The sequence below is a fragment of the Struthio camelus genome, chromosome 3 (assembly GCF_040807025.1).
Source record: "Struthio camelus isolate bStrCam1 chromosome 3, bStrCam1.hap1, whole genome shotgun sequence".
Lineage (NCBI taxonomy): Eukaryota > Metazoa > Chordata > Aves > Struthioniformes > Struthionidae > Struthio > Struthio camelus.
Genome location: NC_090944.1, coordinates 142,727,030 through 142,753,340, shown reverse-complemented (window position 1 = coordinate 142,753,340; position 26,311 = coordinate 142,727,030). Strand labels below are relative to the sequence as shown.

At 41.2% G+C, this 26,311-nt stretch overlaps 1 protein-coding gene and 1 long non-coding RNA gene across 2 annotated transcripts in view; one reads left to right on the top strand and one right to left on the bottom strand.

The window, feature by feature from the left end:
* Window positions 1–17,296: 17,296 nt before the first annotated feature.
* LOC138066907 (uncharacterized) lies at window positions 17,297–23,930 on the bottom strand. The gene is made up of 3 exons (XR_011140602.1): window positions 23,466–23,930; window positions 22,560–22,683; window positions 17,297–17,985 (listed from the first exon to the last, which is right to left on the bottom strand). It is a non-coding gene; the product is annotated as an uncharacterized lncRNA (long non-coding RNA).
* A 1-nt stretch (window position 23,931) lies between these two features.
* The window catches only part of PPP3R1 (protein phosphatase 3 regulatory subunit B, alpha), a 43,767-nt gene continuing 41,387 nt past the window's right edge, over window positions 23,932–26,311 (top strand). The window contains exon 1 of the mRNA XM_068940748.1: window positions 23,932–24,172. Coding sequence (XP_068796849.1) covers window positions 24,170–24,172 — 3 coding nt within the window. The 5' untranslated portion in view covers window positions 23,932–24,169. The remainder of the gene's footprint in view (window positions 24,173–26,311) is intronic.

The window sequence follows — 26,311 nt, the reverse complement described above, 5'->3', positions numbered from 1 at the left end:
TGGCCTCCATTCTACAAATCCATGAGTGATCACGCTTAATCTTAGATACCAGCTGCTATGTGAATATCTAAAGGGAAAACGGTGGAGAGGCATGAATGTGAAGCCATGCTGCCACAGAAATACAGACAGACAGGAGAGCCTGAGGTTTTGTGCAAAGACACTGAGCTTTTCCTTCTAGTGGATTGACAGGCAGTGGGGGAAACAGCCACTTCGAGGTTTTATGCAAAAATATAATGATATGAGAGAAACAAAAAGAAAATTATTTTGGTAGTCTCCATCTTAGTCACCTCTGCTGTTCCAGATTCACCAAAACCTTCCAGATTCTCCTAGAAAGACTGCAGCTACCCTCAAAAAAAAAACTCTTAGAGAACTTCCTCACTTTTCTTATTGAGAAGTAGCTTTGCTAAGTAGGCTTGCTAAGCTCACTGTCAGCATCCTACCATGGATTTCATACCAACCTCAAACTTTTCAGATCTCACTAGACCATTCTCTAGGCAGTCAATAGTCACTAGTGAATACTGGCACAGTTTACTCGTGATCCCTTGTTTAGTGATCTTTGCATGTCTCATCTCGTCTTCCATCTATAACCAAGAAAGAAAAGGCCTGCTCTTTTCTCATCATTTGCCATCCAATCTATTACTTCCAGTTATCTTCAAGGCTCTGCAAAAAGTATCTGTTTATGAAACCTGTGATGCCTTCAGTCATTTAGTAACTTTTAATGTAATAAAAGTTATTACAGTAATGCAGAGTTGCGGGGGGGGGGGGGGCACTATCCTCTGTATTATGAGATGGGGAATGGAGCCCTTATACAACCTGTATAGAGACAAGTGAGAGCATACCAAGTTAGTACATCCAGTTGTTGGTGAGCAACACCACTCAGAGATACCAGTAGGTACTCAAAACAGAAATAGCAATGTCAGGTTGGCACAGTGCCAGCAGGCAGGTTTCACTGCTCAGATGTGCCACTTCCCACTCTTGTTCATATAGCACCATTGCGGTCTGAGCTGCATTCCCCTGAGAGGCACAGATACAGCCAAAAGAAGAGGCTAAGCACTCTTGTGCTTAGGGAGCACTTAAGGAGTGCTCATGTCCCCAGGTCAGCATAGGTGCCTTGGCTGTACCTAGATTCAATACCAGGGTAATATCTGGACACGTAGCAGTTCCCTTCCTCTAACTAACACATCCTATTTGTCATAGAAGGGAAATCTTGTTACAGTCCAGGTGCAAGAAATACCGAGGGACTTGCTATATTCTTATAGGGAAGCTTGAACTGAACATAATCAGGTTATACCTATAGCACACCATGTCCAGGCTATCCTCTTAGCCAACGATCTCACCTTCTTTATTCTAATAAAAATATGAAAATCTGCACATCAACCACATGACTCTCCGAGCATCTCACCTGCCATATTACTACCATTTCTCTAGAAGGACAGACTCTATGAAGAGACTAACCTTATACCGGAGAAGGGGCACAGATTCTCTCTGACTGGGAGGCATTATCTGTTTTTACCTCTCCATCTCCAAAGAAAGGACAAATATAAACTGGTTAGCAATCCATCTCCCTGACAAACCTTCCACTCAGCCTACACTTGGCTGCAAAAAATCAAAGATCTAGAATCTGAATATCCCAAAATCTAAAGTGGCTAGTGGTGCACAAGACATTACACAGAGAGCAATACTGCAAATCTTTGATGCTCCAATACAAAGGGAATTCTTCCATTGCTGGGACTACTCTGCTAGAGATTTGTGCACACTTGAAAATGGCCCACCATTATTAGGTTAAGGCTTACAATGCATCTTAGAGCAAGAACTCTCACAAGCCTAACCAGGAACCTGACTGTTTTGTGCATGTCATGTCACCCAAGTCACCAACGTTGCATGAGCAGGACAACTTTTCATGGCCAGTGATGTCAACTGAGGCAAATCCAAGGTTAACAGAATCATCACTTTTACACTGTTTTCCCTACGGAAACGAAGTGTTTTCTCTTCTCAGAGAGGTGTGATGTAATTCAGAGGCAAGTTTTCACCATCATTGCTCCCATTTACTTGTTCAAAAGAGTGCATGCATTTTCCCGTATTTTTTAGCTTCTTCATTTCTGCATGCTACAGATGTGGGTAAGTTAATAATTTGTGTGGGCAAATGAAGCAACTATGTACCTAGCCACCTAGTTTTCTCCTTTACAATACACCCCCTAAAGCAAGCAGTTCTCACTCTCTGGAGAGAAGGATCACAAGAACTTTCATGCTGATATGTATGTTCACATACATGAGCTCATGAAGAAAAGTGTTTTAACACATTGAACATGAGGCCTAAATTTTAAAGAAAATAAAGGGTCAAAACCAAGCTAACAATAAGATCAAGTGTCAAGTCCAGGAAGTCTTCTCCTTTATGTGTTCATTACAAATCTGCAAACACTTCTCATCCCACCAGATTCAAGCCTGCTTTACTCCACATTTTATTTGATACCAGACAGTTCAGATCGAGGAGGAAAATGTTGGAATCAAGTTTAGTGCATCTCCCCCTTATCTTCTGGGCTTTTAATAAAAGTCATAAAAATGTAACCTTTTACAAAAACTTTGCAAAATGTAATGCTCCTTAGCAAACTGTGAAAGAGTAGGCTGGCTCTATCATATCTCAGATCAGTTATGAGTTACCTGCTGTGCAGCTCCTCCCTCTGATGCACAGTCCTTGGAGGACAGACAAGGCTTTTATTGCAATCTACACCCGGCAGTCCAACCAGTGCCTTAAATAATTACTGCAAAGATACCAGAGTATTTCTCTGTAACGTTCCGATTCATCTATAAATCACAGATCTTCAAACAAGACTTCAACTAAAGTGAGCAGGTACAAATTACGAGTCATTAGAGTCAAGAATATACGTCCAGCTCTGGTAATAGTTCTCTCCTCTATATTTTTATCATTATTTCAATTCCCACAGGTCCGGTGAAAGAAAATCAGCTGCTGAGGATACAAGGATTTGAAGTAATGTTCTTCCAGCTTACAACTGCTCCACAGAAACCACTTCCATGTGAATACTAAAAATACAGCAAAAACCTCGGCTTTACTTTTGTTCTCCGTATCACAGTGAACCATGGAACTTATGGAGTCTAATTTCCTGTCCACCTCTCATGGGCATTGTCTCATGTTTTGATATTGTGGTTCAATTCATATTGCAGCCCCTCTGTCACTACAGACACTAATTGCCATCACTGTACTCTGTTCTAATACGTAATTTCACAGAACGTGGAGCAACTCAGTGTGGAACCTCAGCCTCTTTTTTTGATATTCATGGAAAACATTTAAAAGTTTTGGAGGTGGGTGGAGAAGGAGCAGGAAGAGCGAGACAAGATGTGCTCAACATAAGCTTCAATTCCTTAAGAAACCAGATAAGAAATAGCAAGGAGGGTAAAAGTAAAATCAGAAATACTCCAGGCAGTCACTAGATGGTACTAGCAAGAGGAATTATCTGCCGTGAAGGATCTTTGAAAACTCTAAGAGTCATCTGTAAAGTGTTAACCACATTAAAAAGGCTCCCCATCCCATTCATGATTGTGTAGGCCACTTCTCTTTCCACTCAAACATGCTATGTCTTGAAGAACCTAGTGCAAGTACATATATGCAAAAGGAATATTCCCTCAAGTATTGCTCAGTTTCCTTTGACACCTGAGGAGCAGTATCCACTGAGAGCTCTGTGGTCCAGCAGTAGACCATAGACAGCTGGAGGTCCAGTGAGCTCAGAGCACTGAACTTCATGAAAAGAGTGCTTCTCCCAGCATCTCCCGCAGCCCTGATTTTAGCCTTTGTTCCATGCAGCCTCCTGACAAGCTTCTGCCTTCATGCAGTTTCAGGGAATGCAGGGGGAACACGCATTTCTTGGCATGCACTAAACCATAAGGAATAGCCTTTGCACCTTAAAAGTCCTTATGAATAAGGATACTACTGCTTTAATAGAGTAACTGTCACTCACTTCACAGATAACTCCGAACTTTCACAAATGAGCAGAAGTTCCTAAAACAGGGCCAAATCTCACTTCACTAATGTATTTTGCAAAGAATGTGACAAATTACATGCTTCTATAACCAAAATTGTGTTCATAGAGCTATGTTTCATAAGCTGGAACCCAATTAGCTCTTGACAAGAACACAATCTGGCATTTTGCCAAGTTAATGGTATGGTTATAATGCTCAAAGTCAATACAACAATCTTTTGCAGTAGGTCAATACACTCTATGCTGTCTCACTCTTCTGCCTAGCAGCGAATCTGACTTGGTAAATTTAAGTCTCCACTGTAATGCTAAGTGATCTCTTTCCCCCACCCATCCACCCACCCTTAAGTGCTTCATTCTCAGGAGAATAACATTAGGATTTATGGAAGTAAATGCCTCACATTTTTGCTAATGAGCTACAGAGCCCTCCACCTTCAGATCATCAGCATGAATCCTGTTCTGCTCAGTGTAAAATACTGCTTCCAGCTAATAGAAATTTGATATTAAGATGAGTTCCAGCTTCAACTCCTCCACCACAAATGAATCTTTGTGCTTCATGTGCCATTGCATTTTCATAGATAGATGGGGCTTTGAGCTCAGCAAGGCATTCTACCAAGGACCCCTGATTGCAGCAAGGTCCAAAATCACTTTAATACAGATTATCAGGAAATAATAGAACAAATTATCACACTTATGAAAAGGAAAATAAATGGAATTAAGACCAAAAAAACACCAAAAGGTAATGTAAATTCTATGGATTATAATTCACAGATGTTTCCAAAATATTGAGGTTCTTCAGCAAACAGTTACAGTAAGCAAAATTTGTAAAAGTATCAATTGTTTTGGCCCCTTTCAACACAAAACATTCCACTGAGGCCACATCATACTATTTAACTATCCAGTTTTGCATACACACAGTAGTAGCTTTTTCTGGGATTTATGAGAAAAGCTGCAGTGCTAAAATCATGATTCAAAGCTCTCAGATATGAATTTTAAAAAGTACTACAACTTAAAAAAAAAAAAAAAAAAGAACTGGAGTTACATTAGTCCCATAACTGATAGGCATTTTTAGGAAGAATTCCATACAAAATTTGAAGGACTAGTTTTGGAAAAAGTTATCAGTGAATACAGCAAGGTTTTGATTTCCAGCATCTGCAAGCACCTGCAGTGATCCTGTCCCATTTGCCTGCTAATTTAAATTTACAGTATTATGCCCTAATACTTCTAATCACTGCAGAGATTCCTCTTTCCACAGGAGGGAGCCTTTCTCCTCAAAGATGGCTGAATACCTCTTTTGCAATTATCTCATTTTGGAAGTGGTGTAGAATTTCTAAACGGTTCAGAAAAGCTCTACTCATGACAGCTTCTGCACAGTATTAGTGGAAAAGATTCACAAAATGAAGCAGAAAATCGAAAACCAAAGATCAAGCACTTCTAAGCTAAACCACAATTACTTATTCTTTAATAAAAACCAAGACCTAGGTGCAAGAACTCATATAAAATGAGTTTCACTCGATGTAGGTTGACGGAAAATTCTTTGTAGCCTTTTCTGGTCTCAGGGATACCAAATTGAGATTACACAAGAATGAAGCCTCGACTTCCTTGGACTCTTGTGTTGCTGCACATTGTTACTCTTCTTCTCCCCTCCCACCCTCCCATAATACTATTATTTATGTAGCAGGAAAGCCTGACAATACCAGGTCTAACACCACCATTTATATCCAGACATACCTGATATTGATAAACTTCATTGCCATTACTGAAGCTGTGAGTGATCCAGACAGTCAGCATTAGAAGGAACAATAAATCATGCTAATCGCAGAACATAATGTCTTGAGAAGAAATCCTCGCTAATAACTGAAAGAGAACAACTACATTTATTTAAATTTGAAAATATGTTCTAAAGGAAACAAGGAAAAAAATCCTCTTTCTAGATAACTAGTTACTAATCCAGCCTCAAGTGAAGTTCAGGTTTCACTAAGTTGACCTGGATGGCAGCTTTTTCCAGAGAAACAACTCACTGCCATCATCCAAAATTTTGCACCATGCTTGATGGCAGCTCTGAGGTGCAATTTCTATCACAGCAATATTGTGATAACCGTGCAATTACGAGTTTTCACAGGTACTGCTTCCACCACTGTTTCCTTAGCAAAATCACAAAATCCAGAACGGACAAATCAAGAAGGATTAAGCTATGCTGTTCTCACCATTTAATAGCTAGAGAATTTTACATTCCCTGTTGCCTAAGTTTTAGCCCCACAGGTATATTCTTCTCCTAAGGTGTATAGTGAATTCTCCACTCTCAATAATAGGGATAACACATGCACACAAAGGGGAGAATGAGCCCTTGAGGCCTACTGTAGTAGTAATTTCGAAATATTAGAGTAAACATATTTTGCATGGGATGGATAATAAGCCTGGACATCAGTTTCTATTGTTTTGAATGCATGAGTCTGTACACTTAGAACACGCTATAAACTAAAGATATAAACTAAAGAGTCCCTTAGTTTCCAGTTTAGTATGAGTTTCAAGCAATGGTTCTACCATGAATAACTAATTGCTTTATTAATACACCGATCTAATACAGATCAAAGCTCTATGGAGTCAAGCGAAGTAGAAGGGAGTAGGCAAACTGCATCTTCTCCTCCAAAGGTCTTACAGTCTTGATTTACGACTAGCTACATAAAAAAATAGCACCTGCTACTCAGACCTTTTCCCTCTTGGCAATTAAAGTAATGAATTCAAAAAAAAAAACTATGAGTCTTTACTGCCTTCAGTACTTCCTACTACACCATGAGCATGCGCACTCTGCTTTAGTTTACAAATAACGAACAGTAGGAAAGATGGATTCAACTCTAGGCCATGGTCAGCTAAGCTGAAGGCTAGAATTTAAGTTCGAAAGGCTGACTGCAGTGTGCTAACTTAGTATTGTTCAACTTTTTTAAATCCTACCTAACATTTGGTGAGGGAGATGAGAAGGAAATCAAGCTGCAGACCATGTCACTGTCAGATCACATTCAATACTCAGGGTAATTTTTCAGAAAAAACTTTCCCTGCTCAGTGGTAATTCACCCTGCAAAATTATCATGCTATATGATACATGTAAATTGCTAACAAAATATTAAAAGTGAAACAAAGCAGGCCAGATAGCATAGTTTGAGAAAAGTCTGCAAGTTCACAATACAAGCTAAGGTAACCAAAGAGAATCTTGTTTATATTACACTTAACAAGTCCCAGTGGGAAAATGGACAGCTGTGTAAAGCTGGCTTGGTTGCCCCCCACTCCCACCCCCCGCACCTTTTTTTTAAAACGATAATTACGTGCGACTGATGTTTCATAGAATTAAATGTCCAGAGAGTCTGTTGAAAATTCAAGGTAAATACTGATAAAGCTTGAACATAGAAAGTAGATAAAAATGCATCCTCAGTGGTGCATTTTGGAAGACAGCCAAGATCATCTCTGAAGCATAATCCTCTTGACGTCAAGCAAAAGTCTTTAGTGAGTAACACTACATTTTCCATACTAGGCTTATTTGAGTACAAGGACTTAAAGTCTACTCGACATCAAGCTTTTTAACAAGATTTGTAGCTTACAGAGTCAGTGTGTCAATATTTGTACTCATCCCATGATTCCTGTTCTATTTCTTAAAAAAAAAAATTTCAGACAATTCTGAAAGGGGAATACTTGCCCCTCGTTGTTATTTAGTGCATTTCCTAATATTAAACATGCTTCAAAAATGAGTTATTTTTCAAATGAGGTTTATCAAAACATATATCTACTAAAACCTTACCAAAATACTTCTTATTTTCAAGTGGTCTTAGCAGAAATAAAATTGTTGCATGCAAAAGGTTGAAAATTTTGAAAGCCTTAATTTATTTGATCAGGTAGCTGGAAATTCTTATAACAAAAATTTTTCACAGTTTTAAGCTAAAGAGCTGTTCTTTGTAAGAAGCATTTTATAATTAAAGTTATATTTTACTTTTTTTTTTTTTTTTAAGTCATACTATAAAGAACACACCTCTGTATCTTACCTATATGATTCATGGATGTAAGACTGACAAATATCAAATATGATCAATTTTTTCCCTTCTAAGTATCGCTTTTTAACAAGATGAAGGGTTAAAATAGTCATTTGGCTCTCTAAGGTTCTCTTGGCCCTCTATCCTTTCTCTTATTCCAAATTAAGAAAAACAAACAGTAGGGTATGATCCTTAGCAAGCTACATATCTACTTAACCCGGAACATTAATAAGTACCAGAACTTTTATCCCACTATGGCTCCTTTTTGTGCTACTCACATAGAAGGCATCCCACAGTTTTCCCTAAGAAAAGGGGATGTGGCTGGAGAGCCATATTACAGTCCTCAGAGGGCACAATTTAACATTCGCCTGGCAGTCTGAGCACAAGAAGCGAGCAGAGCAAAACAGAATGCTTATTGGGGCTTTTCTGCTTCAAGATTTACACAAATCACAGCTCGCTGGATTTGGACTGCTGCTGAAGTGTGAAACTTAAACTTGGGCGGCTACAGTGCCTCCAGCTTAGAAAGAGCAAAGTCAATACATTGATTTGGAAGCTCACTTATGTGGAACATTTAACATTCGTATGCTGCTTGAATATTATTATAACATTTATGAAACTTGACAGAAGATATTCAATCCTTCAAAAAGTTTTATGATCCAGAACAGCTTTAAGGTATTTGTCCTGTGTGGTGAAAGAAAGCATGTACAACACTTTATGTATATGCACTGCCATTTCTAGATAATTTGCACTTCTGAAATATCAGTGGAGACAAAAATGTTCTTACCTTCCATACTTCTGAGAAGCTTGTAAAAGTGCATGGATTAAAGTAAAAGTAATTCTAAACATCAAAAAAAAAATCCCACAAAAATACACAGGAAATTGAAGAAAAAGTTGACTTAGAAAGCTTATGGGAGATTCACTCAGATTTGAAGTAGCTGAAACATACTGAAGCAGAGGAAACAACAAAAATTGATTCCTTTTTGGTAGTTTAGTCCTTTCCTTGACACACACGTGAGCATTAAGAGTCATTCCAACTGATTTTAATCAGGTCTATAACAGCAACAACAACACAGCAGAAATAATTTGCAGTGGAATAAAGGGTTCCATCCAGCTGAGATACGCAGTTTCAAAACCCTCAAGTTCACCAGGATTTGTGAGTGCACAAACCGTATTGGGCCAGGCCCTAACTCCAATCACAACACTGCTCAGTGAAATTTGCACATGTATTTGCAACACCCCAGAAAACTAGCAGGATCACCCCCCAAAACACTAGTTGCTGCAACTTTTCAGGAACTGAAAACTGGAAAAAATCATTCAGTCTACGATACCATAAATAGATTAGCTTGGTTTCAGGTACACTGATATTCCATGTTTGGTTGACTGGCTTCTAAAAAGGGGAGACCTCCAATCAAAACTTTTCTTACCAGGGGGACAAACAGGTTCTTGCTCCACCACGGGTTTTTGGTGTCTAACAAAAATTAGGTGCCCCTCTAACCAGGGGTAATTCAGAACCTCTGCCCTCTGTGGTCCATTTCCATGCAGTGTCTAGGAACTCAGTATTTTGAAGATTTTTACACCTGTTCGTTAAAAGTAGCTGAAGTTGACTAATCGATTCAATTTTATCAAAACGGCACACGCACCATGAGCACAGATGCTTTGTTCCTTAAACCTACCTAAAAATGGCTTCTTAAAATGTCAGTGGCAGTAATTCTCCTTTACTTGGCCCTCTTCTTTTAAAACTAAAATAGTAATTGACGCATTCATGCCAGCAAAGATGCATCTATCTACAAGATTTCAAAGTGACTATGCGAGGAGGTTGGGCGAAGGAGGAGGTGTCTAATCTACAACAATTACTGCCATAATGTAAGGTCCATCACAGCTCCCTGACAACACACCTTAGCCCTCCTCTGGAAGGGCCACATTTAGCCTTTGTAGCCATTCACTGAAAGAGGAGTGAAAACTCAAAAGTGCCAATAACAGCATTCTTTTAATCAGTGATGCCAAAAATTTGATCAGAGATCTTTTAGGAGGCTACCAGATCAACCCAGCTACTAGAAGAAAATCTTATGCAGTACAACCACCACATACGGAAAGCTGTAGACTTCAGTTTTCTTACATCTATGATTTTTAAACCCAACTCAGAACACGCACAAAATGTTTTTATTAGAGCTGCAGTCAAGGACACATCAGCTATTATGAAATAGTAAAATGTAACTGCTGCAAACAACATTCTGGATTGGTCTACAGTAAGTTGAGTTTCTGCCCAACATCCACTTGCTGTCAGGCTCCCACAGAGTGACACTAAGCTGCTTCATCAGGAGTCTTACAGTTTATTCTGCCTTTACTGCAACTCTTGACTATGCAGCTGTGCAGTAGTAAACATGACCTTAACATAGAGTAGAATTCTGGCAACAGCTTGATTGCGAATGTAATCTACAACAGTCACAGAACCTAACCATGCCAAAGGCAGAGTTACAGCTCTTAAAAACTCAGACTATAAATGGCTATACAAGATCACATTTCACACTGCAACTTGCTAGTGTGATTAACTTTAGTGCTGTGTTACACCTGTAAATCATTTATCTTTTTGCAGATGCTGCGTAAGTAATTTAGAAGTCCTAGGACCTGACTGTCCTCAAAACAGGTACTAATACAGGGAAAACAACAAATCAGTGGTACCACTTGAAACATATATTGTTAAGCAAGTGTGTCAGTCTCCATGGGATCAGTACCTTGGATGGTGAAGCGACCTAAAGCATGCTGGAAAATAAAACAGCATGCAATTTTAAAAGCTCAAAATGAAGGCCTGGTTAGCGTAGCAGATAAAAAACAAAAGCCTTCATTGAGTTTTTAGGATAAATATGTTTTACAAGTTTGGTCTGCAAAGTTTTGTTCAACAAAACAGTTATAAAATAGATTCTCTTGTAATGTTTTATATGGCAGGGTGAGCAGCCTAGAAAGGAATACATCTGTGATTTACTTACAAGTAGGCTACAGAAATAACTAGCTACTGTCTTTGCTGTTGTTATAAAGACAAGCTACAGTGAAAAGATGATGCTTCTTTGAAAGCAACTGCTTAGGTGCACATAAAAAGAATATAAAACTGAAGATAAAAAGATGCAACTAACTGACTGTAACAGAGTAAAATCCACCTACTGAAGTGAATAAAATCTCTGACAAAATACTGTGGCCCCTCTTCAGAGATTAATAGAAGACAGGTCAGCATATGAGAACAGACATCAAATTTCCATCCTTTTTGCATTTTCTCTTCTCAGAAAATGCACGTAGGCAATAAGAATACCAGGCTCAGGAACACACAGCTAGAGTCACAAAACCACTTTGAAACTACCTTCTCATTCAATGTGACTTAACTCCCAAACCAGTTCCTGTTTTTCAGTGATTTCAACTACAGCATAGGGAGGCCCTAAACAAGTAACTTCAGCAACAACTTTATAATCAGCTTAACTTGGTGCTGTCATAGAAAGACACTGTCCCTTCTCACACTTCCCAATCACATCATCCTCCCAGCATCTCACTAGTGCTCATGCAGTCATGTGGTCAGGCAGATCAGAAAGCTGATTTAGTGTAAACTTTTGGGGAGGTTATTCTTCAGCCAGATTAGCTCCCTGATCCCACCACCCATGCAGCCACAGGAATACTAACACTGGCCCAAGGGAGACATTAAGAATGCATGGCAGGATTTAGCTGTGCGAAACTGCACTTTCAGACAGACATTTAGGCCTCAGCTCACTACAGTATTTGCAACCCTGTTAAGCAAAACACACTGACTTGAGGCCTCAAGTTACTATGGTGATGAGCAGGGAATAAATGTTTATATATAATTAGATAAATTCTCCCTTCAAAGAAACAGTTGTCCTTCTCACAGGCAGCTATCCATATATATACATATTTAGCTAAGCAGATGTAAAAAATGCACTAGCCTTTTAAAGGTTAATGAACACTATTACTCACTGGTAAATTAATGACAGTTTAAACCTATGGCAAGAATTAACAAAAAGCACATGGAAAAATCAGTCCAGAGAATCCTGGCCCTTCTGAAAACTAAAAAGCTTAACTCCCTAAAGATGAAGTCAATGCTTATTTTTTATACATGATAAATACTAGCTTATGAAAAATAGGAATGATTACTAAAACTAGATATTATTGCTTAGGTTTAAAAAACTTATGCAACAGTTTTATTTGTTTCAGAAATGAATGCATGAGTCTTTCTTCTATGCAATCACTTCACTAAATCACCCTTACTTGTAAAATACAGGCAGCACTTTCTAACTCTAAGCTTACTGTAAAAGTGGCAAGCTGATATAAACAGGTTAATTTAGTTAAAATACTTGGTTCATAAACTCACAGTAAGTAACTGACTTTCTTCTCCAAAAGAGGAATCAGTCATTACTGTAGAACCATCCACCACAAAGATGAATACTCTGCTCAGGGTTTTGGGAAACCCTTTGCCACAATATTCATCTGTAGTTTGGCCTTTTTTTTTTTTTTTTTAATAAGAAAATCCAGCCCTAAGATCTGACCATCTGAAGTCTATATAGACATTTTTATAAGTATCTAAAAATACATGAATTTAAGGAAGTGCTAAATTCAGAGTAGATAAGGAGATGACTTCCTAGGACCAAAGCCTGCAGAAACTACTGACAAAGTTGGCCAAACTCTGAATTCCTCCTCAAAGGAAAACAAATGACTGCCAAAAGAGAGTATAAATGCTGCCAGCTGATGAGCTGCCTCGATCTTTCCACTACAGTGCCATTTGTTGCCAGTTCTTCCCTGTCTGTGTGCACTAGATTCCCTCTGACTCTCAGCCTGACACAGACCCAGTCCTGGTCTCGGAAGTCTCTCAGAATGAAGTCCAGCTTTACCCACCCTGTGTATGTCAATAGTCACGACTGTGGTTGGAAGTGATGTTTCGCCAACAGTGGGCAAGAAGCTTCTTCTCCCAGCCTCACATTATCACTTTCTTTGACTAAATTTTTTCTCCCTTTCTCTGCCAACATAACCGGATGCATATTCACTCCCTAAGCCAATTGTCAATATAATCAACACTAGAAAAATTTCAACTACTTAATGCATTTAAACTCAGGCAGATAACATTTTAAGAACTAGGTTAGGAAGCAGCCACATGCAGTTTCAGGCAAGTAGATCTCAGCGGAGAAACTTCCAGCAAAGGGGCAGCAAAAACAAGGTACTTTTCCTGCAGCACAGCAACATCCAGAACACACAGCTGGCACCTATCTGCACTTTATAACCTAGCAGTAAAGAATAGCAAGATCTTAACTCTAGTGAAGACATTGGACTAACACTTCATCTTTTGTATTTAGACTGTAAATTCCTCCAAGGCAAAGACTTTCTTCTGTGCCTTGCATACACTGTTGATAAACAAGACATGGTGAGAAACATGTATAGCCTTTCATGAAGAAACAGAATGTAATTACAAATTACTCCAAGAATAAGCCAAGCTCCTTCCTCTAGTTCACATGCAAATATCCTATTGAACACAATACAGGTATGAGAGGGAAGGAATTCAAGCTTGGAATCTGAACATCTGTTACAGGATCATCACTATTGAAAAAACCTTCTCAAACACCAAGGCTTATAGTTTTAGCTATTTTGCATTAAAGGATTTTTTAAATTTAAACTTGCTGAATAGTGGAACTTACAAGCATTTACACATATTTATAGAAGCAGTCTTGATACCAGTGCTGTATCTAGCCATAGTTGCAGGGAGCAGGGTGTCACTGCAAAAGCCAAATAGATAATTACATCAAACTAGAACTCCGTTTATCCTCAAAAACTATATCTAACTTTCAATTCATACAGGATTCACAGAGAATCACAGAACAGTTTAGGTTGGAAGGGACCTCTGGAGATCATCTAGTCCAACCTCCCTGCTCAAGCAGGGTCCTCTAGAGCATATTGCCCAGGATCACATCCAGACGGCTTTTGAATATCTCCAGCGAAGGAGACTCCACCACCTCTCTGGGCAACCTGTTCCAATGCTCTGTCACCCTCACAGTCAAGAAGTTTTTCCTCAGCTTCAGACGGAACTTCCTGTGGTTCAGTTTCTGCCCCTTGCCTCTTGTCCTGTCGCTGGGCACCACGGAGAAGAGCCTGGCCACATCCTCTCGACACCTTCCCTTCAGATACTTGGACACATCGATGAGATCGCCTCTCAGTCTTCTTCTCCAGGCTCAACAGGCCTGGCTCTCGCAGCCTTTCTTCAGAGGAGAGATGCTCCAGTCCCCTCCTCATCTTTGTAGCCCTCCACTGGACTCTCTCCAGTAGTGCCGTGTCTCTCTTGTACTGGGGAGCCCAGAATTGGACACAGTACTCCAGGTGAGGCCTCACCAGGGCTGAGCAGAGGGGCAGGATCACCTCCCTTGACCTGCTGGCAACACTCTTCCTCAGGCACCCCAAGATATCATTGGCCTTCTTGGCCACAAGGCCACATTGCTGCCTCGTGGTTAACTCGTTGTCCACCACGACTCCCAGGTCCTTCTCTCCAGAGCTGCTTTCCAACAGCTCAGCCCCCGCCAGCCTGTACTGCTGCATGGGGTTATTCCTGCCTAGGTGCAGGACCCTGCACTTGCCTTTGTGGAGCTTCAGGAGGCTCCTCTCCGCCCAACTCTCCAGCCTGACCAGGTCCCTCTGAATGGCAGCACAGTCTCCTGGGGTGCCAGCCACTCCCCCCAGTTTAGTATCATCAGCAAGCTTGCTGAGGGTGTGCTCTGCCCCTTCATCCAGGTCATCGAAGACTACACTGAACAAGACTGGAGCCAGGACTGACCCCTGGGGGACACCGCGAGCTACAGGCCTCCAACTAGACTCTGCGCCACTCACCACAACCCTCGGAGCTCGGCCATCCAGCCCGTTCTCAAGCCACCCCGCCGTCCACTCATCCAACCCACACTTCCTGAGCTTACCGAGGAGGATGTGATGGGAGACGGTGTCAAAAGCCTTGCGGAACTCCAGGGAGACAACATCCACTGCTCTGCCCTCAGCTACCCAGCCAGTCATTCCAGCAGAGAAGGCCATCAGATTGGTCAAGCACGATTTCCCCTTGGGTGAATCCATGCTGACTACTCCTGATCCCCTTCTTGTCCTCCACATGCTTAGAGATGACCTCCAGGAGGAGCTGCTCCATCACCTTTCCAGGGATGGAGGTGAGGCTGACAGGCCTGGAGTTCCCTGGCTCCTCCTTCTTGCCCCTTTTGAAGACTGCCGTGACATTGGCTTTCTTCCAGTCCTCAGGCACCTCTCCTGATCTCCAGGACCTTTCCAAGATGACGGAGAGTGGCCTAGCAATAACATCCCATCAGCTCCCTCAGTACTTGCAATTGCGTCCCATCAGGGCCCACGGATTTGTGGATGTCAAGTTTGCACAAGAGATCTCTACCCTGATCCTCCTCCACCAAGGCAGAGTCTTCCTTTCTCCAGACTTCCTCTCTGGTCCCCAGGGTCTGGAATTCCTGAGGGCTGGCCTTAGCAGTGAAGACGGAAGCAAAGGTGGCATTCAGCAACTCTGCCTTCTCTGTATCCTTCGTTACCAGGGCACCCGCCCCGTTCAGCAGCAGTGGGCGCACATTTTCCCTAGTCTTCCTTTTGCTATGGATGTATTTGAAGATGCCCTGCTCTACTAATAAATAGGCTCTGTTTATTGCATTCAGAACAGCAGTGCTAAAAGTTAAAATAAGAACACCCCCATAGACCTTTGACAGCAGATAAAATAAAGGCTATGGGTTGTTCAGCATCAGAAGTAAATTTATGGCCTTGCCTGAAAAGAAAAAAGAATGCCCTCATTTGCGTTGGCCAAGTTCTCTTACTTTATCAGATGTACCAACATATGGCACACTATTGATCAAAACTGTCCCAGTCAGCACAAGAGAGTTCCAAGAGGACTACATACATGCTCCTCCTTACCGCTCACTGCAGGCATACAGTACCCAGCCACAGGGAATGAAAGCTCTCAGTTGCTGCCTACTAAGGTCCAGCTCGAAGCACTGCTACAGAGTTTATATCCAGCAGGACATGATAGTATTAATGACCTACATTTATACTTTGCTAGGTATGCCCAAATCAATAGCATGCTGCCTCACCATCCAATAAAGAACGTTTCTGAGAACAGTTTCCATTTGCAAGAGGGCCAGGATATTAAAATTTCCCAGATATGGCTTATGCTTTTAGAGCTACTGGTTAGCAATAGAGATGTAGGGAAATATCTTTCTGAGCACAAGTCAGCCAGAAAACTGCAAATTATGTTGATCAAAAAGCTACTGCAGCGTTGTTCATTCTAGTCCAGAACTCAGAGAAGCATAAACAGAGAAAGGACATAGACTGCAGTTCTACCAAAAAGGTTTGTCAGAATGGTGGTACAGCTTCATCCACAGGCTGCTATTACCTTGGGAACAGTGGGTCCACCAGAACTGTACAAACCTCACCAAATCTTTGCCTTTCTGCCTTTGACACCCGCAGTTGTAGCATAAGTCAGAGGTGATATGTAACAAACTGCTACACTGTGTGAGACTGTTACCTACTACAAGTTTCTATAGCTTTTGCTTTTTCTTAAGCTAAGACACACATGCATTGCAGAGCTCTCACGGCATTCTAAAGTACAGTTGTGTACTTCACCTACCTGTGAAGTAGCTCTCCCTGGTGATTTTACTGGTGATTCCCAAGTGTGCAGAAATAATTATGTAACAACTTCAGCTGAAGGTGGAAAGGCATGCATAAAAAGTTAAGGTTCTTTACCAACTAATGGCCATTTTTTCCAACATGTAACTAGTCTCATCTGGCTAGTATTATCTTGATAATGAATAACAAGTGCTACTTTTGTGTGTGGCATTGTTCTCTTAACGCTCTGCTTGGTTATACATGCACACAAACTTATACACACCTAACTAAGCTATAAAATTTTTGTTGAGTTCCCCACCAGGTAAAAAGCATTGGAGCTGCCACTGGTCTTACTCTTCCTACCACAGAGGAGGCTGAAGTGAAATTGTTTTAAAACTAGATTTCACATTGAGGACAGTCTCAACCATCTTATATTACAGGATATATACTGCTCAAACTAGGGACAGCACATTTGAGGAGACTATCAAGTGCTAAAAGCTTCTGGGCTGTAGCCAATTTCAGCAGCGGTGTTTTAGAGTATAAAACCTGAAGTTTATTTCAGTGTGCAAAGCAGAGTACAAAATAAAAAGCATAAGTTCCAAGAGGAGCAGAACTTTTCCCTATTGACGGAGAAAAGAAATCAAGACTACTGCATGACTAAGTCACCCAAAATTTCACTGTATTTATTTAGGAACTTCAGTTTCATTTTGCATATCTTTTGTCTGTAGGGAGACAGAAGCAGTGAGGGGAAGTTTGATATGAGGATATAAGCAAGAGACTTTATTCTGACTTTTCAGAAAATTTCTCAGCAGCTCCTTTTGGCGAAGAAAAATCTCCGTCTCAACAATTTCTTGACAGAGAGTTATGCAACAGCACGACTGATCAGAAACTAACCTTAAACTAAATTCATTCCACATCAGAACTTAGAAGGTACTTTGCCAAAAAAGCAAGAGGAAAAAACATGATTTACAATGTACCACAATAACGAGCTGCACCCCATGGCTAGCAAGTACCTCTTAATTAGGCAGTTGTTTGCAACATGGAGGCCCAAAGACTTAAACCAGACTAGATCTTCAGATAAACACAGATTAAGAGTGAGTCCAGCCAAGTTACAACTCCTGTAAGCAATTCTTTAACTTCTGTGCAGAACAAGAGCTCCTGACAGCCATAACAATTGTGCACAAAAAGACGCAATCTTATGACTCCTCCTTCTCCAAGGAAGATGATGACGCCAGGAAACTGAATCTCTTTATTATTCCTTAGGTGAATATACTATGCTAAGCACAAAGACCAAACGTTCAGTGGCAGAATTTGTATCTTCCAGCATCAGGTTGAAAGGATGAGACCTAAGATGTTAAAAAACATTAGATTCAGAATCTGAACCAGCTTTACGGGAACAAAACATAGAACCCCCATCCAGCAGTGTCAGAACAACCTGACTCTTGATACTGAAAGCAGCAGAGCAAGGCTGCAACTTCACCCATCACCAAAGACCTGAGGCAATTTTCCAGTTCATAGTACCGATAGAGAATACCTGAAGACTACCATGGCAAGAGAAAGGTAGTATCCAATGGGCAATCCACACATTAAGAGAAAGGCACAGTGGATAGAGCGGACCCTCTGCATCTCAAGACAAGAGCATCTTCAAGAACAGTCTTACTAGGTCTAAAGTAGTAAATCCTACCACAGCTATATAAATATAGTTAATATTCTGAATTAGCACAAAATTGGATCCTTGGGAGTTCTCAGAAGCACTTCTAGGTTCCAACGGCAAAAGATAAGTCTCATTGCCACAGGAATTAACTGGCATTAGGGGTTAATTACCTCCTCTTTCTCAAACTGAAACTACAAACCACACAGTACACAATATACACTGTCTGAAAGTGCCTACATGGCACAAAGGCACAGAATGGGGAACGTATATAAAATATAAGAACACTGAGACCACAGCAGTCAAAGCTATGGAAAAATGCACAGCTAAGGTGGATGCAATTTACCATATTATACAATGGATAGCACTTGTTAAAGTAATTCTTTTACTTTTCCATGATGACAGAAAGAGTTAATGCTTCCCTACATTCACTAAACTCCACACAGCACACATACTGGTACGTTAAATGGCACTTCAGTCAAAGCAACATTTATTTTCATTGGTTTTGAAAGAGTTGGGTTACTTCTAGGTATTCACATGCCATCCCCCAACTCAAATTGTTGGTGGATCAAACAGCTCCCCAGCTTTCCCTCCACCACAAGAAGGGGGAGGAAAAAGACATTTTGGCATTGTTCCAGTTCAAACTCCACTGTTTCACTACTAATTTGTTGGTCTGATTGATATTTGAGTGATTATCTGCAAAATTTGGACTGGCCAGAACCTGGACCAATCAGCCAACAACACACGGTCAGTGCTAAGACAGGCACTGCTTTAAAATAATTCAAGTAATTGTTTCCACAAGATCAAAGTTACATACATTAAAAGCTCATTAGCATCCTGCACAGGCCAATTTCCACTGTCCACTCAGCAAGTGCAGGAAAATAATAAGACCATCACAGTTCAAACTGATATATGTATATCCTTAGGAGAGTGAAACATAAGCAACAATCCTTTTCAACTGTGGTAGACAAGCACAACAGTGAAAGAAAAAAAAAAAAAAATCAAACTGTACTCATGCTTGCAGCATTTACTCCCAGTTGCTGTAAGCTCTTTGAGTGAGCAGTCAGCCCACAGTTCTTATCATACTTACCCAGAACAAATGTCTTTAGGAAAAAAAAAAAAAAAAATCAGTGAATTATACCAACCCCAACTACAGCTGGATGCCATCAAAATATCTTAACAGCTGCCAGACAAATAAGACCACTGTATTAAATTATTATGCCAACAGCATAGTCTCAAGATAGATTGAGACTAGAAGGTTACATTTTTCTTGCAAATTGTTTCCATATATTTGTTCTGTGGAGAGCTAGTTGATACAGTGATACAGTTACAGGCACTGAGTCAAAGATAGAGAAAGCATTTTTATCCTCAACTTAGCCTAGCTGGCACTGATAAATTTAGGAAAGTAAGCAAGCCCTGAATTTTACGAAATCAGAACTCCATTCCTTATAGCCCAGTTGAGGGAAAAAAAAAAAAGTTTAATGCGTTGTTTATCACACCATGGCTAAGAGCTCAAAAGGGTAACTGAAAAAATAATCCTAATATCAGGACATTTATTTCACAACACCTCAGGCAGCATGTCCACTGGCATCCACAAATCAAAGACATTTATGACTACAGTTTTAGTTAACATACATATGCTACAGATACTATACATCCACACCTACTCTAACTATTTGAAATCTAGTGCCCTCCAGGGATGCAAAATGACCCAGCAGGTTACCAAAAGCACCCTGTTAACTTACACCTTCATAAGGCTGCTGTGGTCCACACTGCTTCTAGTATTAAGAACAGCCTCATTCTTAATTTTCAAGGTAAGGAGAGAAGCGTTCCCCTGTGTCCCTAACCTTATTTGACCATTTTTTTCAGCTGCATCTTACTGGATCTGAAAAATATAATCTCCCTTGTCTCGCAAATCTCGGCTTGAACTGACACAAACGTATATGCAAGAAAATAAGGACCGACTCCTTTTAATTTCTTTCAACCAAAAAGACAGATGTAGGTGTAACAGAAATAAAATGAGAGGTACTTCATCTTTCCATCCATTTGTCAGTTTCAGTCACTATTGTGACTAAAGCACTAGATTTGCTTATTATTCTACTTGTTATTGCAGATAAAATAAGATGAATAAATATAGCGCATCAGTTTTAAAGACTTAGGAGTTCAGTACCTGCAGCAACAGGGTAATTCATTTCAAACATTCTGAGAAGGATATTTCTCATTTCTGTCTAGAAAACCTTCCTCTTTTGCTGATAATATATTGCATCCTTCTTCCCTCAGTAGCTAAAAGCACTTTTCTTCAAAGCCAGGTCATAAAAGGTGTCTTCTTTTTCTGCTGAAGTGTTACTGAATAAGAGTTTTTATATTTATTGTTATAAAACATGACAGGAGCCAACAAGAACACTCACATGCTTAAAAATGGCATATTTTTCAAGCTTTACTGCACTGCTACAAGAGTTTACCTGCTTTGCTGGGAAAAGCTGCTTATGGGCTGCTCTTTAGGGTCAGGATAGAAGATTATTTAATCAGGTGGCAGCCCTCACCCTGGGTTAACAGACACGGCAATACTCCATACAAGATAAACTCAGTGACATTTGTGAGTACAGGATACGTACATGAAGAACAGGACAAGGCAAGACAAAGAAAGATATTCTCAGAGGATCAAAGATACACATTATATTAAATGAAAATCTAGAGATAGATAAGGCACCACAAACAGCATTTAAGAACTATACTCTGAAAAGAAGAATTGTAGCTGGAGACCAGTCACATAATCATGAGCATGGAATTTGTTTTCCAAGTATTAGGTCAAGCACTGTGCAAATCACATTATTATTGTTAATGTCACTTAAGAATCCAAATAGGTACATAGTTAACTTATCTGTAACTAAAAGGACTCTTAGTTATATGCAAAAGTATAATTATTCTGAAGTTGAACTGTTATAATTATGCTGCAAAGAAACTTTACTAACAGCCAGAAACTGATAAACTATAGGATTGTCTGAAACTTATTCTAAAAATACATGTAAACATCTATATTTGAAAAAATACTATTCAGAAATACAGATCTCACAATGTAAAGTGTTAAATGCAAGTCATGGCTCTATACAGATTCTTAGTTTTACAAACTAACAAATGTCATCTTGTATTTTAACATCTTTTAGAAGTCAGATGTAAAAGCAATTGATACAGAAAAGGAATTAAAGTTAGCATGTCTTTGTGCTGTATCTAGAGGTTTAAAACAGCTGGCAATGGCATAATTATATTAGAAGATAAAAACTGCATTTTCATAAATTCTTGGCTGTCACTAATTGTTACCTTTTTAGGTTTCAAGCAAGGTATTGTATTCCTGGTTTCTGCATATTTCAGTCCCATCACACAGGCAATACAAATTCTAGCCATCTTCAACTTAAGTTAGTTGATTTTACCTCAAATTTGCATGTGCTAGATAAGGCTACAGTAACAAAGCAGCAAGCAGCAAGACTATTTCATATCAGGCTATTTTATATCAGAATATCTTTTTCTTTTGTAGTTCTTGAAAATTTTTTTTATCTAAGGTCCAGTAAACCGTAATACTAGTTTTTCGTAAAATCTAGGAACATTTTCTTCCTAGATGCATTAGCAACTGGGTTTGCTTTCTAGAGAACAGCTGTCCTAACCACCCATACCTGTTAACAGGGGCTGTGCAAGAAAATAGGAACTTCCTTACCCAGATCAGACCATTTCATCCTGCATAACCTCTCATCGTGGCAAGGCCCAGGTTCTTACTGCCTAGGCCTTTTTTGCTGATTTGCTATTAACTTGAGGGCTGTGGAGTAGTGTGTATTTTGCTTTCTTTCAGTGTGAATTAATTACCTTTTGTTTGCTGACACTTAATTTTGCACATCACCACGCTCTTCATTTACTTATCTTTGCCAGATTTTTTTCCATGCAATAATGTCCCTAGCCTACTCTTTGTCTGCAGCTCTTCTCAGTCAAACTTACCCTTGTTTGCAGGGCATAAAGGTAAGCTGAACATCACTGAACAGAACCTAAAGTAAGTTTTTGTCTGTCATTAACTATTTCTAAGAACTGTCCATTTATTAACATGCTTTGTTTCAGTCCTTTAGATGAGAACTTCTAATTTGTTTTTGAATTTCATATTCATCCTTTATGTAGTTTCCTCAGTATGCTTTTGTACAGGAGACTCTCCATTCCTCCTAGCACTTGCACATTAGCGCTTGACTTCAAGACTCGAGGTTTCTCAAGGAACTGTTAAGTTATCCTCACCTGGTCTTAGGGTAGCTCAAACTCCCACAACAGGGCTACAACAACGAGGCAGTTCCTTTTCCAAGAAGGCAAAAGGAGAAGAAATGCTCATTTTAGATCAGAAAGCCCACATTCAACTATCATCCTAAAAAAAAAGGGAACGTGGTTTTAATGTAATAAGCTGGTCTCCCTTTCCACCACAAATAAGGTTGCCGTCCACATTGAATTTGGCAGAACTGATTTGCATTTCCCTATTATGAGCCAAATACCAAATGCCCAAACCAACATCAACATGGTACCGAACCCACTCTTTGGCAGTATTAATGTAACAATATTTTATATGCAATAGTTATTGTCACATCACCACTTCGTTTGTCACAGTGTTACGCACTGTGTTATGGTGCTCCAAAATAAATACACTCAGCAGAGCGAGCACAGAGAGAAGGGCAAAAACAGCAAATAGAAAGTAAAATCAACCCATCTCTACTCAGTATTTTACTTTATCCTTCCTAGGGGTTTTAAAGCCATCATCTGGCCTACTTACAACTTTACAATATATATAGGTCATTCCCTGAGAGTCAGTCTTACTTATGCAAGTAGCTGCATTGTCCTAAATCTTGACTCAAAGAGCTGTTAAGACTACGTCTTTTATCTTATGTTGCACTTAACTTTATCAGTCATTTTATTTTACAGACTGATCAGGACAAAACCAGAGGTAAGACACATGAACGCTATTAAGAATTATCTGACCAGAAGAATTCTGTTAGTTTTGTATAATTATCTATTGATACCAAAGAAAAACTGTTCCCTAAAAACCGTAAAGTACTGAGTGCTCTTCAGCCTGGTTAGTCTCCTGCAACGTTACATTAAAAGAGGGCAAGTGCCAGAACACCAGCTCCCACTTAGATCCACACACCCAAAGCTCACCCTGCCTCTTCTTTTTGCTATGTTTCTGGCAAACAGCAGAAGTAACATTAAAAGCAAGGAAAGCAGCTAGAGCAGCATGGGCTCCGACTGCACTTCGCAGAGGAACAGGAGGGGAAGAGGGAATATGAAGGACCAAGGACAACCAGAACTGCTGAACGGCCCCAAAACATCTCCAGGGACGGAGATGCCTCCCCGGGCAGAAGCCTAGGAAAGTGCGCAGAGACACGCACTGTTGTTAGGGCCCTGCAGGCAACCGCTAAGCGGCCTCCCAGCTCGCTACCTTCCTCTAACACCCTCGGTGGCACGGGAACCCCACAAAGCGCCGAGAGGCACCGACCGAACAACCCGCCCCCAGTCCAACGTCTCCCACGCAACGCCCACCGGCCGCCATTTTGCACACCCCGCCACCCTCACCGCCCAGCCCGCCCGCTCGCGGACGTCACGCGCCGGCCCCGCCCCCTGGGCACAGGCGGTGCTCGGTGCCCGGATGTAGGCGGTGCCGCCCCCGGCTGCCGAGCGTTCGCGGCGCGCGTCCCCTCCCCCCTCACTGCCTGCGCGCCGTTGCGGGTCAGCGGGAGCTACTGCAGTGAGAGGAATCGGCGGCAGCGGGGTCCGGGGCGCGGCGGCGACGCCGAGTGACAGCAGCGAAGCCTGTGCTCGGTTGATTCAGCTGCGGGAGAAACTCCTGACGCCTACCCGTCACCATGGTGAGGGTCCCCCCCCCCTCCACTTCTCTCCCCGCACCGGGCCTCCCGCATCGGGCCCGCCGGAATATTCCAGACCGCCTCGGGCCGGGCGCGGCGGGGGGGGGGAGGAGGCCCCGCGGCCCGGGCCAGCCCGGCCTGGCCGAGCTGCCGCTCCGCCTCGCTCCCGCTGCCCTGCCGCTGACCCGTCTCCTCGGCCTCCCGCCCGGGAGCCATCTGCGGCCTTTCCCCCGCGCCGCCCATGCCTGTCCCGCTGGGCCGAGCCGCCCCGGGGCGAGCACGTCCCGCTGCCTGCGCGCCCGCCGCCGCCCACGGCCGCCGCCTCTGCCCCGCTCAGCCCGCTGCCTCTCCGCCTACTCCCGCCGCTGCCTGCCGCCCCCCGCCCCTTTCCTCGTCCGCTTCCTCCCCCCGCCAAGTGCTCATCTGCCTCTGTTCCTGCCTTATTTCTTCCCCTTTTCCTCTAGCACCCCCGGGTCCCCCCCCCCTCCCCTCTAAATGCGTTCACCCTCATTCACTTCCAGCCCTTTCTCGAAATTTGGGGGTTCAGACGCTGCGGCCTCTGTTTCATCTGTTTTCCACATTTATCTGCATTGCCAATCAAACCCGTCGTTTTTAGTCGCGGTGTCTTGCGGGGGTTGTTTTGCAATCTCAATAGGTTTCTCTTCCCCCGCCCTTGGTGCAGCAGCGTTTTTCTGTTCATGTGCAGACCGGAAAGCTATAATGCACGTAGCCGATGGCAGGAGTGTGCTAGATAACGTATACTTTAATTGTCCAGGTTTAAAGGCTAGCTCTTTCTATATGATATGCGTGTGCGTTTTCAGACTACAGCAAGAAGCCACGGAGTATGTTCAGGTGTGCGTATTTGAGTTGCCCTGTTTTTTAAATCATGGCAATTTAAATTTCCCTTTTACTGCCGTAAAATTAATCCAGAGATACAGTATGGAGTCCTGTAGTATTTTACGTCGACACTAGGGGTGTCTCCTGCTTGCCACCACTGCCAAGAAATCAACGCCCTTTTTTAATAAACATTTATTTTAGCCTAAATTATCCAGTACCCTGGCTGCAGGAAGACTCTGGCAATATTTTGGTTTTAGAATCGGAGATTTTCATTCTTAACTCTGTAAGTGCAAGGCCAGCTGTTTATTGCCATTTCATGTTAGACTTCACAGAGCCTAGGAGCCAAAAATGGATTTTCTTTTGTTTTTAAGCAGGGGATTGCAGTCTTTCCTTTAAATAATAAAATTGTGGCAGAAACTGATGCTGCAGGCTCAAGCTGTCTTTGCACATGTTCTTCAAAGTCTGTTAGAGGTGTGTTTAGAGAAATATTTTTAAAATGTTTAGAGGCTTGTTTTGTTTTGAACTGTGGATTAAAACAATGTGTTTACTGAATACCTTGACATGCTCATGGACTACATTAAGACTGTCAGAAAAGAAAGCTCATATTTTGCAAACAAGGCATTAACGAGATCAAGACCTTTAAACAAAACTTATGATCAATTTTAATAGTTGCTATGAGTATGTAGATATACAGTGGTCCTCTTCTGTACAGTAGTTGTGCTCTTACTGCCGTTAGTTGGGTCTTCTGTGAAAACTTTGTTCTCAAGGATTTGTCTGATGAGATGTGCTAAAACGTGCCTAAGAGGAGAGAAAATGTTACTTAACGGTGGAATCCGTGTCTATATGAGAGTGCTGCATAATGACTATGACTGTCTGACTATAACTGTCATTAAAAGAGAACGAGGAAAGAATCAAAGCTACTCTAGAATCCTTTGCTGCTATAATAATGTTAGTTATTATTTTTTGACTCCTTAAAGAGTGTTTCTGTACAGTCAGTTGTCATGCTCTAAATGCAGATGCATGGAAAAAGCTACTCTGGATATTATTTCTGCCGGTAAAAGTATTTGTTTGCTAGAATAAGCAGTAACAATACTAACAGAGTTTTCACCATAGCTGTATCAGTACCCTGTTTCTGATAATGCCTGATCTTAGGTGCCTCATAGTCTGAAAACTAGGCAAAAACTAAATAGTTGATATTCATTTAAAAAAAATCATGTAAGTTAGTGTTATTTTTACTGCCTTTACTTTGTGGATGTTTTTATTGGAAGAGAAATAGAAATGAGGAAATAGAACTTATTTCAACCT